This window comes from Bombina bombina, chromosome 3 (genome assembly GCF_027579735.1).
Source record: "Bombina bombina isolate aBomBom1 chromosome 3, aBomBom1.pri, whole genome shotgun sequence".
Classification (NCBI taxonomy): domain Eukaryota; kingdom Metazoa; phylum Chordata; class Amphibia; order Anura; family Bombinatoridae; genus Bombina; species Bombina bombina.
Window position 1 is genome coordinate 1,242,732,585 of NC_069501.1, and position 12,851 is coordinate 1,242,745,435.

Here is a 12,851-nt window from a genome sequence, read left to right on the forward strand (position 1 = left end):
GCAAGACAGCAAACCTTGGATAAGAACATTATCTTTATCACATTTGCCCCGAATACTTCCAAAGTTGGACAGTCCATCAAGGAATTTTGGCATATCCTACTCTCGGATTCCAAATTGAAATTTGCCAAGGACACTAGTCTTATAGTAGGATTCAGACGCAACACCAACCTTAGAGATCTTCTGGTTATCTCAGTTCCCATTAGATGCTATTCAGACGAGGACTCAAGGATAACACGAAAGGGCTGTTTTCGATGCCCAAACTGCACCACTTGCAACAGGCTGATTGCCACTAGAAAGTTTAACCACCCCCATGGTAGCCAACAATACACCATCAATCACTCTATAGCATGCACTACCACACATGTTGTGTATATGCTGATCTGTCCATGTGGCCTACACTACGTGGGGAAGACCCAGGGGACTATTCGAGAATGGATGGCCAACCTTCAAATGGCTATAAGACAGGCCATAAAGAAAGGTGGATTGGAACAACCAGTGGCCTGCCACTAGATGGCGGCCAAGCATCCCGTATCCTTGGTTAGAGTGTTCTTGATTGATCATATTCCCAAGTCACCATGTGGTGGTGATAGAATCAAACTGCTTCTAAAAAGAGAAGCGGAGTGGATGTTCAGGCTGGACACTTTACACCCTAAGGGACTTCACTCTTTGCCCGATTTTGGGGCTTTAACATAATGAGTGATGGGAATGTGTTATGTGAAGGGTGTGGATTTAGCATGGTTGTGGATGGGGACAGGGGTTGTGGTAGCCTTCTGTCTTTTGACTAGAGATATACCTCTAACCACTGTGTATGTGAGTATGCAGATTACTGGTAGTTTGCATGGTCGCATTGATACCCTCTAGACCAGATGTTATGGCTTTCTTCCCCCTGTAGAACACACAAACTCTTATTATAACAAGGTGGCAGTATAGAGTTTCCTACCTTATTTTAAGTATAGTGTGCAATGATCTGTACATATGTTGCAATGCTTACGTGCTATTTTGATTGATAATGTTACCTCACTACTAGATATGTGTTAACATGTAATGAGCCTGTAAATAAGATCCAGATACCATGTTTAATTATGAGTGATGATACCTTGATATGTTGTAAATCCTCTTAGTAGTACTACCTGAAGTGGATATTAAATTTATTGTCTGTATGTTATTCCGAGTTTGTATATTTCTATGTGTATTCACCGATAGTTACTGCACATATTTAACTCTGTTTAGATATACAGCTACATCACGTGGTAATAGGCTTCACTAGTGGAGATTTGTTATTCACAATAGACACTCACAATGTTTGGATTTTAAGCAGAAGTGACATCATAGTGTGTCCGGAACCGGAAATGACACAACTTCCGGTGAAAATCATGTGTAGATACATATGGTCACGGAACGCACACATGGAGTAAGGTGGTTATAGATAATTCTAATAGAGTTGTAACCGGAATGGTAATTGAGTTTAGTTGATAAAATGATATAATTATGACACATTAGTTTGGGGATTTTTGTTTGGGCACATGTCACCCGGACAGTCTGCCCAGAAGTGGATGTTGTTAACTTCTTGGGTTATACTGGTCTTTACCGGAAAGAATGTATATTTGGTGCTTTCTTTGAAAGGAAGAGGGAGGTACCTTATGTTTTTTTCACTCTATTTAAGCACTGTTTGTATGTGTGATATGTGTTCTGAAGAAGGGAAGACAATTCCCCAAAACGTCAATAAATTTGACTATTGCACTTAAAGAAATTCTGGTTTATTTCTGATTTTTTGTGACAATATTATACTGACACAGAGGAACCAGGGAGTTGACCTCAGGAGGGCGGGTTCATACTGGGACTGTATGTATGTATATACTGTATATATATATATATATATATATATATATATATATATACACAGTGGGGCAAAAAAGTATTTAGTCAGCCACCATTTGTGCAAGTTCTCCCACTTAAGAAGATGAGAGAGGCCTGTAATTTTCAACATAGGTATACCTCAACTATGAGAGACAAAATGTGAAAACAAATCCAGACAATCACATTGTCTGATTTGAAAATAATTTATTTGCATATTATGGTGAAAAATAAGTATTTGGTCACCTACAAACAAGCAAGATTTCTGGCTCTCACAGACCTGTATCTTCTTCTTTAAGAGGCTCCTCTGTCCTCCACTCATTACCTGTATTAATGGGAGCAATAATTAGAAAATGGAAGACATACAAGACCACTGATAATCTCCCTCGATCTGGGGCTCCACGCAAGATCTCACCCCGTGGGGTCAAAATGATCACAAGAACGGTGAGCAAACATCCCAGAGCCACACGGGGGGACCTAGTGAATGACCTGCAGAGAGCTGTGACCAACGTAATAAAGGCTACCATCAGTAACATACTACGCCACCAGGGACTCAGATCCTGCAGTGCCAGACGTGTCCCCCTGCTTAAGCCAGTACATGTCCGGGCCCATCTGAAGTATGCTAGAGAGCATTTGGATGATCCAAAGAATGTCATATGGTCATATGGTCAGAAACCAAAGTAGAACTGTTTGGTATGGAATGTTTGGCTGAGTTGCAACCAAAGAACACCATACCTACTGTGAAGCATGTGGGTGGCAACATCATGCTTTGGGGCTGTTTCTCTGCAAAGGGAACAGGATGACTAATCCATGTACATAAAAGAATGAATGGGGCCATGTATCGTGAGATTTTGAGTGCAAACCTCCTTTCATCAGCAAGGGCATTGAAGATGAAACGTGGCTGGGTCTTTCAGCATGACAATGATCCCAAACACACCGCCCAGGTAACAAAGGAGTGGCTTTGTAAGAAGCATTTCAAGGTCCTGGAGTGGCCTAGCCAGTCTCCAGATCTCAACCCCATAGAAAACCTTTTTGAGGGAGTTGAAAGTCCGTGTTGCCCAGCGACAGCCCCAAAACATCACTGCTCTAGAGGAGATCTGCATGCAGGAATGGGCTAACATACCAGCAACAGTGTGTGACAACCTTGTGAAGACTTACAGAAAACGTTTGCCAACAAAGGATATATAACAAAGTATTGAGATGAACTTTTGATATTGACTAAATGCTTGTTTTCTACCATAATTTGCAAATAAATTCTTTCCAAATCAGACAATGTGATTGTCTGGATTTGTTTCCACATTTTGACTCTCATATTTGAGGTATATATATGATGAAAATTACAGGCCTCTCTCATCTTCTTAAGTGGGAGAACTTGCACAATTGGTGGCTGACTAAATACTTTTTTTGCCCCACTGTATATATATATATACTATACTATATAATACTGTCCAAGTTACAGTGTTGACCCTCCTAGAGACATCCGTCTGGGTGCAAAAATGTAATCAATATTCCTCCAAATAAATGCACTCACAGGTCTTTTAGAAGTGAACAAAAACCTTGTTTTAATGGAACGTTTTCAGGGAAATATGATTTCAGTAGCTCTTATCCTATTGGCTGATTTGAACAGCCAATAGGATTTCAGTAGCTGTCATCCGATTGGCTGATTTGAATTTGAAGGCTCAAATCAGCCAATAGGAATTCAAGGGACGCCATTTTTAATCTCGTACCTTGAATTCCTATTCAGTGTACGGCGGAGATCGTATGAAGAGGATCCTCCATGCTCCATGGCTCCGTGGTCGCCGATCTTCAGTTCCAGAGTTGCCAGTCTTCAGTTCCAGAGTCACCGGTCTTCAACTCCGCCCTCCGCTCCTCGCCGGCTGGTTCCTGGAAGAAGAAAGAAGAAGTTGCCGCTTGGAAGAAGACTTCACCGCCTGGAACAGGACCTTCTCCGCTGGATTGCAGGACAGATGATGACCACTTGGGGGTTAGACTTAGGCTTTTTTAAGGGGTTTTTGGGGGGATTTATTTTATATAGATAGGGTGGGCAGCAAAAGAGCTGATTGCCCTTTGAAGGGCAAAGCCCAACAAATGCCCTTTTCAGGGCAATGGGTAGTTTAGCGTTTTTAGTGTTAGTTTTTTTTGGGGGGGTTTTGATGGGTGGGGGGATTTACTGGTAGGGGGGCTGTGTGTTTTTTGTGCAAAAGAGCTGATTATCTTAGGGCAATGCTCTGCAAAAAGTCATTTTAAGGGCTACTGGTAGTTTATTAGATTAGGGGGTGTTTTTATTATGGGGGGGGCTTTTTTATTTTCATAGGGATTAGGTGTAATTTATTTAAAATTTTGTAATTTTATTTATTATTTTCTGTAATCTTAGATTTTATTATTTTCTGTAATTCTTGATTAAAAGGACAGTCTACTCCTGAATTTTGATTAGACTGCCCCTTTAATTTATACTTAGTTTATTTAATTTTTTTAAGTAATGTTAGTTTTTTTTACATTTAATAGTAACGTTAGTATTTTGTAAATTAGGTAATTTTAGATATTTTAGGGGGTGTTAGGTTAGGGGGGGTTAGGGGTTAGGTTTATTGCGTTGTGGGCTATGGCAGTTTAGGGGTTAATACTTGATTAGGTTTATTGCATTGTGGGCTATGGCAGTTTAGGGATTAATACTTGAATAGGTTTATTGCGTTGTGGGTTAATGGTGGATTAGGGTTTAATAGTTTTAATAGGTAGTTTGCGATGTTAGGGGTTTGCGGATTTAGGGGTTAATAGACTTTATTAGTTATTGCGGTGGGGGATTGCGGTTGACAGGTAGATAGACATTGCGCATGCGTTAGGTGTTGGTTTATTTTTGCAGGCATTTTCGGGAGTTACGGTGCTCCCATACTCAGCGCAAGGCTTGCTGCTTGCCTTTTATGGCGAGGTAAAAATGGAGTAAGATTTCTCCATTTCCGCCACGTAAGTCCTTTCGCTGGATATTGGATACCGATTTGCAACGTGGTTCTATGTTAGCTTATGGGAGTAATAATTGCGGGCGACGGGTGACATATACGCGCGTAACTAGTATGCTACGCCATATATGTAATACCAAAATCGCGTAAAATCTGGAGGCGGAGGATTTTGCGGGCGATGCTGCATATGTAATGGAGACCCTAAAGTCTACAAACTTTACTACCTTTTCCATAATGGATTTTTTCTCCTCATATACTCCGCTCCTTTCCTCCTTTCCCTACAGATCTGTGGAGGCGAGTCCTATCCGTGACATTTCCTGTTACTTTTTAGCATAAGTAATTTCACTAACTTACTACCGGTTACTAACTTCCATATATATATATATATATATATATATATATATATATATATATATATATATATATATATATATATATACCCTGTTCCAAATTATTATGCAAATTCTATTTCAGTGTCACAAAGATTAAATATTTTATTTCAGTTTAACTCATGGATCACATTGAGTCTCAGGGCTCTTTTGATCTTTAAAAACAATCTTGGACACCTGTGATAATTAGATTGCCAGGTGAGCCCAATTAAAGGAAAAACTACTAAAGGAGGGTGTTCCACATTATTAAGCAGAGCACCATTTTCAAGCAATATGGGGAAGAAAAACGATCTCTCTGCTCACAAAAGAGTGAAATAGTTCAATGCCTTGGACGAGGTATGAAAACATTAGATATTTCACAAAAACTTAAGCGTGATCATCGTACTATTAAGAGATTTGTGGTTGATTCAGAGCACAGACGGGTTCATGCAGATAAAGGCACATTGAGGAAGATTTCTGCCAGATCCATGCATCGAATCAAGAGAGCAGCTGCTAAAATAACATTACATAGCAGCAAACAGATATTTGAAGCTGCTGGTGCCTCTGGAGTCCCACGGACATCAAGGTGTAGAGTCCTCCAGAGTCTTGCAACTGTGCATAAACCTTCCATTCGGCCTCCACTAACCAATGCTCACAAGCAGAAACTGCTGCATTGGGCAGAAAAATACATGAAGACTAATTTTCAAACAGTCCTGTTCACTGATGAGTGCCGTGCAACCCTGGATGGTCCAGATGGATGGAGTAGTGGATGGTTGATGGATGGCCACCCTGTTCCAACAAGGCTGCGACGTCAGCAAGACGGTGGTGGAGTCATGTTTTGGGCCGGAATCATGGGAAGAGAGATGGTCGGCCCCTTTAGGGTCCCCCAAAGGTTACCTCTGCAAATATGTGGAGTTCCTGACTGACCACTTGCTTCCCTGGTACAGAAGGAAGAACTATGCTTTCCGTAATAAATTCATCTTCATGCATGACAATGCACCATCTCATGCTGCAAAGAATACCTCTGCATCAATGGCTGCTATGGGGATAAAAGGAGAGAAAGTCATGGTGTGGCCTCCATCCTCCCCTGACCTCAATCCTATTGAGAACCCTTGGAGCATCCTCAAACAAAAGATCTATGAGGATCTGAGGCAGTTTACATCCAAACAGCAGCACTGGGAGGCTATTCTGACATCTTGCAAACAAATTCAAGCAGAAACTGTCCAAAAACTCATAAGTTCAATGGATGCAAGACTTGTGAAGCTGCTATCAAATAAGCTGTCCTATGTTAAAATGTAACGTGACCTGTTAAAATGTTTAAAAAGTTAAAATGTTGTTCAAAGTTTGATTGAAATAGCTTTTGATTTCAGTAAATATGCTGCAAACACAACAAATGACATTTTTCACGCTATAAAGTGTTTTGAAACTTACTGTGCGTAATAATTTGGAACAGTGCATTGTAAGTTTTTTATTTTGAAAAAAAAAAAATACTGTTATCATTAGGAGGTTTGTTCAATAAAATTTGAATTGTACTCTTAATAGTTGATAACATGAGAATTATGCTGACTGTTGTTCACATCAATTATTTAGGTAAATGAGAAAGATATCATTGGCATAATAATTTGGAACAGGGTGTGTATATATATATATATATATATATGTATATATATATATATATATATATATACTTACTGCAGTATAATGATATGGTGCTTCCTAGTGATCTCTACTATTAGATTTATACAATATATTGTAAGAGTTTTATTGTTCATTATCATATCTAAAATTAAACATCACTCGCTTATGTTATATGTAAGGTTCTTAAATAAAAACTTTACTTTAACATATCATGAGACATAATTATATTCATAAGTAAAAATAATATGTAGATAAATTAGAATTCTAATACAAAATTGTACAGTGTGTGTTACAGAATACCAAGCCTTAACCCCTTAATGACCGGACCATTTTTAAATTTTCTTACCCTTAATGACAATGGCTATTTTTAAATTTCTGCAGTGTTTGTGTTTAGCTGTAATTTTCCTCTTACTCATTTACTGTACCCACACATATTATATACCGTTTTTCTCGCCATTAAATGGACTTTCTAAAGATACCATTATTTCCATCATATCTTATAATTTACTGTAAAAAAAAATACAAAATATGAGGAAAAAATGGAAAAAAAACACACTTTTTCTAACTTTGACCCCCAAAATCTGTTACACATCTACAACCACCAAAAAACACCCATGCTAAATAGTTTCTAAATTTTGTCCTGAGTTTAGAAATACCCAATGTTTACATGTTCTTTGCTTTTTTTGCAAGTTATAGGGCCATAAATACAAATAGCACTTTGCTATTTCCAAACCATTTTTTTTTTAAATTAGCGCTAGTTACATTGGAACACTGATATCTTTCAGGAATCCCTGAATATCCCTTGACATGTATATATTTTTTTTTAGTAGACATCCCAAAGTATTGATCTAGGCCCATTTTGGTATATTTCATGCCACCATTTCACCGCCAAATACAATCAAATAAAAAAAAACTGTTAAATTTTTCACAATTTTAGGTTTCTCACTGAAATTATTTACAAACAGCTTGTGTAATTATGGCACAAATGGTTGTAAATGTTTCTCTGGGATCCCCTTTGTTCAGAAATAGCAGACATATATGGCTTTGGCATTGCTTTTTGGTAATAATAAGGCCGTTAAATGCTGCTGCGCACCACACTTGTAATATGCCCAGCAGTTAAGGGGTTAATTAGGTAGCTTGTAGGGTTAATTTTTAGCTTTAGTGTAGAGATCAGCCTCCCACCTGACACATCCCACCCCCTGATCCCCCCCTGACCTCCCTCAAACAGCTCTCTTCCCTCCCCCACCTCACAATTGTCACCGCCATCTTAAGTACTGGCAGAAAGTCTGCCAGTACTGAAATAAAAATCATTTTTTATTTTTTTTTATTTATTTTTTTCATACTGTCTGCAGTCTGCATCCCCCCTTACCCCACAACCTCCCTGATCCCCCCATACATCTTTCTAACCCTCCCCCTCTACCTATTTGCCGCCATCTTGGGTACTGGCAGCTGTCTGCCAGTACCCAATTTGCCCCCCAAAATAGGTTTTTTTTTACTTTTAAGATGAAAAATATGTTTTCTGTAGTGTAGCTGGGCCCCCCTTAATAATCTACATCCATCCCCCTCCCAGATCCCTTACTACTCAAAGAAGATCCCCAGGACCCCAGGCATCTGCATTAATTATATATTTATTCCGGTCATATTTTGCATGCGCACGCACGAGCGCGCACCCGCCCCCACTCCCCCCCCGCCGCAACCGCCGATATTGCAGGAACTACTGATGACAGATACCGATCGGGAGCATATACCTAACGGTCCTCCCAGAAGCTGCTCCCACCCACCAACGAATGTGATATGACTATAGTCCGATGCAGGGAGGGCCACAGAGTGGCCCTTTCTGCATCGGTGGGTAAAATAAGGGATTGCAGTGATGCCTCAATATTGAGGCATCACTACAATCCCTTGTAAGCAGCTGGAAGCGATCATGATCGCTTCCAGCACTTCTAACAACAGAGGACATACCAGGTACGTCAATTGTCATTAAGGGAATGTTTTTCCATGACGTACCTGGTAAGTCCTCTGTCATTAAGGGGTTAAAAAGTATGCTGAATCCAGCTAATTTACAGATTCATGTCATAAAGCTTTCTCACAAAGTGGATTGACTTATGCAAGGTCTTAGAGATCTCCAGGTTGAAAACCAAACATTAAGAAATATTATAAAAGAAGGTCTCAGCACCTCTCCTGACTCTCCTGAACCACCTATTAGTCCCCCAGATAAATTTTCAGGAGACAGAAAAATGTTCAGGCAGTTTTACAATGCATGTAAAATGTTTATCACACTAAAACCCTAAACGTTCCCTACTGAAAGAATAAAAAATCGAACTATAATTTCCTATTTGAGAGAGGAACCCAATGCCTGGGCAGACACGTTATTTGAAACTGATGACCCAATACTTAATTCTGTCGACAAATTTTTTAAAGGTATGTCAAATCTACAGGGAGTGCAGAATTATTAGGCAAATGAGTATTTTGACCACATCATCCTCTTTTTGCATGTTGTCTTACTCCAAGCTGTATAGGCTCGAAAGCCTACTACCAATAAAGCATATTAGGTGATGTGCATCTCTGTAATGAGAAGGGGTGTGGTCTAATAACATCAAAACCCTATATCAGGTGTGCATAATTATTAGGCAACTTCCTTTCCTTTGGCAAAATGGGTCAAAAGAAGGACTTGACAGGCTCAGAAAAGTCAAAAATAGTGAGATATATTGCAGAGGGATGCAGCACTCTTAAAATTGCAAAGCTTCTGAAGCGTGGTCATCGAACAATCAAGTGCTTCATTCAAAATAGTCAACAGGGTCGCAAGAAGCGCAAAATAACTGCCCATGAACTGAGAAAAGTCAAGCGTGCAGCTGCCAAGATGCCACTTGCCACCAGTTTGGCCATATTTCAGAGCTGCAACATCACTGGAGTGCCCAAAAGCACAAGGTGTGCAATACTCAGAGACATGGCCAAGGTAAGAAAGGCTGAAAGATGACCACCACTGAACAACACAAGCTGAAACGTCAAGACTGGGCCAAGAAATATCTCAAGACTGATTTTTCTAAGGTTTTATGGACTGATGAAATGAGAGTGAGTCTTGATGGGCCAGATGGATGGGCCCGTGGCTGGATTGGTAAAGGGCAGAGAGCTCCAGTCCGACTCAGACGCCAGCAAGGTGGAGGTGGAGTACTGGTTTGGGCTGGTATCATCAAAGATGAGCTTGTGGGGCCTTTTCGGGTTGAGGATGGAGTCAAGCTCAACTCCCAGTCCTACTGCCAGTTTCTGGAAGACACCTTCTTCAAGCAGTGGTACAGGAAGAAGTCTGCATACTTCAAGAAAAACATGATTTTCATGCAGGACAATGCTCCATCACACTCGTCCAAGTACTCCACAGCGTGGCTGGCAAGAAAGGGTATAAAAGAAGAAAATCTAATGACATGGCCTCCTTGTTCACCTGATCTGAACCCCATTGAGAACCTGTGGTCCATCATCAATTGTGAGATTTACAAGGAGGGAAAACAGTACACCTCTCTGAACAGTGTCTGGGAGGCTGTGGTTGCTTCTGCATGCAATGTTGATGGTGAACAGATCAAAACACTGAAAGAATCCATGGATGGCAGGCTTTTGAGTGTCCTTGCAAAGAAAGGTGGCTATATTGGTCACTGATTTGTTTTTGTTTTGTTTTTGAATGTCAGAAATGTATATTTGTGAATGTTGAGATGTTATATTGGTTTCACTGGTAAAAATAAATAATTGAAATGGGTATATATTTGTTTTTTGTTAAGTTGCCTAATAATTATGCACAGTAATAGTCACCTGCACACACAGATATCCCCCTAAAATAGCTATAACTAAAAACAAACTAAAAACTACTTCCAAACCTATTCAGCTTTGATATTAATGAGTTTTTTGGGTTCATTGAGAACATGGTTGTTGTTCAATAATAAAATTAATCCTCAAAAATACAACTTGCCTAATAATTCTGCACTCCCTGTATATGAAGATCCCCACATACAACTAACAGCTGAGACCACTTTACGTGCCCTGAAGCAAAACAAAAGACCTGTGGAGGATTATATTTCGGAATTCAGAATTTGGCAGAAAGATACCCAATGGAACCAAATATCATTGAGGAATCAATTCAGGTTAGTACTTTCTGATCCTATAAAGGATGAATTGATCAGAATTGAACCCTCTGAATCTCTTGAAGCTCTCATGGCACTTACCATTAAAATAGATAGGATACCTGAACGGAGACTAGAAAAACATAGTTATGATTCCACCATTAGGCATTATCAGCCAAGAACAACAACCAATACTATTAAAAATAATGAAGAAGCCATGGACATTGGATTCATTTAAGGGCCACTATCCCCAGAAGAGAAACACTGGTGAAAAGAAAATGCACTATGTATGTATTGTGCCTCTAAGGAACATCTAGTCAGTGAATGTCCTTCCCTAAATAGGCAAAAACCTGGTAAGTCATGTTCTTATCATTATTGTCTTACCTTAACCACCCATAACCCATCATATTTACTTATTGTCGTTTTATTACAGTGGGAACGCCACAGACTAAACCTTGAGGCAGTTCTGGACTCTGGGGCTTACGCTAACTACATTGATCTGTCCGTAGTTAATCAAAATAAAATACTGCTTGTTAAAAAGAAACATCCAGTTGTTGTACGGCTTATTGATGGTAATAACATATCTAATGGCCCCATTACCCACCAAACCATACCCATACTTGTTAACATACAAGACACTCATCAGGAATTTATTTCATTTGATGTTATAACTTCTCCTATATTTCCACTTATTCTAGGGTTACATTGGTTAAGACAACACCAGCCATATGTTCATTGGAAACAAAATAAGTTAGAATTCTTATCGCCTTATTGTTCATCAACATGTCTATTACCACAAACTATTCTTAATATTAACCAAGATACTGATTTCATTCCTTCACACTATAAGGATTTTTCATTAGTTTTTTGACAAAATAGAGGCAGAATCTCTCCCCCCACATAGAGAGTACGACTGTCCCATTGAACTCAAACCAGGGTCCGATATTCCATAACGACATTTCTTCCCATTATCACAGACTGCGTTAGAAAGACTAAAAGAATATATCACTGAAAACCTTAGAAAATGGTTTATAAGGCCATCGAATTCTCCAGCCGGGGCTGGAATATTCTTTGTTACAAATAAGGATAAAACCATCAGGCCTATAGTGGATTACCGTGAACTCAACAAACGCACGCAAGACAGATATCCTCTGCAACTCATCCCTGAGCTTATAGAAATATTGCATGGGTCAACTATTTTCACCAAACTCGATCTAAGAAGTGCATACAATCTGATCGGTATGCGCTCAGGGGATGAGTGGTTAGCGGTGTTTAGTACCCGTTATGGCCTCTTCGAGTGCACGGTAATGCCATTTGGGCTGTGTAATGCCCCTGCTACCTTTCAACGATATATAAATGATATATTCCATGATCTTTTAGACACGTTCGTTGTAATATATTTAGATGATATCGTAATATATTCCAATTCAATCACTGAACATATTAAACATGTCAGACTAGTCCTCTCACGATTACAAGCACATAAACTCTATATAAAACCAGAAAAATGTATTTTTCATAGTACTGATATTATGATACCATATATCATTAAAAAGTATCAAAATGGAAGATACTAAGGTTAAAGCATCTAGATTGGCCCATACCCACGAACTAAAAACAGGTACAAAAATTCTTAGGATTCTCAAACTGTTATTGAAAATTCACCAAAGGTTTCTCTCTGATTACGAAACCTCTCACAAATTTAACAAAAAATGATACACCTTTCGTTTGGAATAGTTCAGCTAATGAAGCCTTTACCTATCTAAAAAAGGCTTTCACTACTGCTCACATACTCTCATATCCAAACTCACAGCTCCAATATACACTAAAAGTTGATGCATCTGAGTATGCAGATGCATCAGCAAAAAATCTCCTACCATGGGTCAGTTACATCCCATAGCCTTTTACTCTTGTGTCCTCTCTCCATCCGACCT

The 12,851-nt window shown here is 39.3% G+C and overlaps 1 protein-coding gene across 1 annotated transcript in view; it reads right to left on the reverse strand.

Annotated features, from left to right (window-relative positions):
• The window catches only part of LOC128652687 (vomeronasal type-2 receptor 26-like), a 115,265-nt gene extending 103,161 nt beyond the window's left edge, over positions 1 to 12,104 (reverse strand). The window contains exon 1 of the mRNA XM_053705618.1: positions 12,033 to 12,104. Within this exon, the coding sequence (XP_053561593.1) occupies positions 12,033 to 12,104 (72 nt within the window). The remainder of the gene's footprint in view (positions 1 to 12,032) is intronic.
• Positions 12,105 to 12,851: the final 747 nt, after the last annotated feature.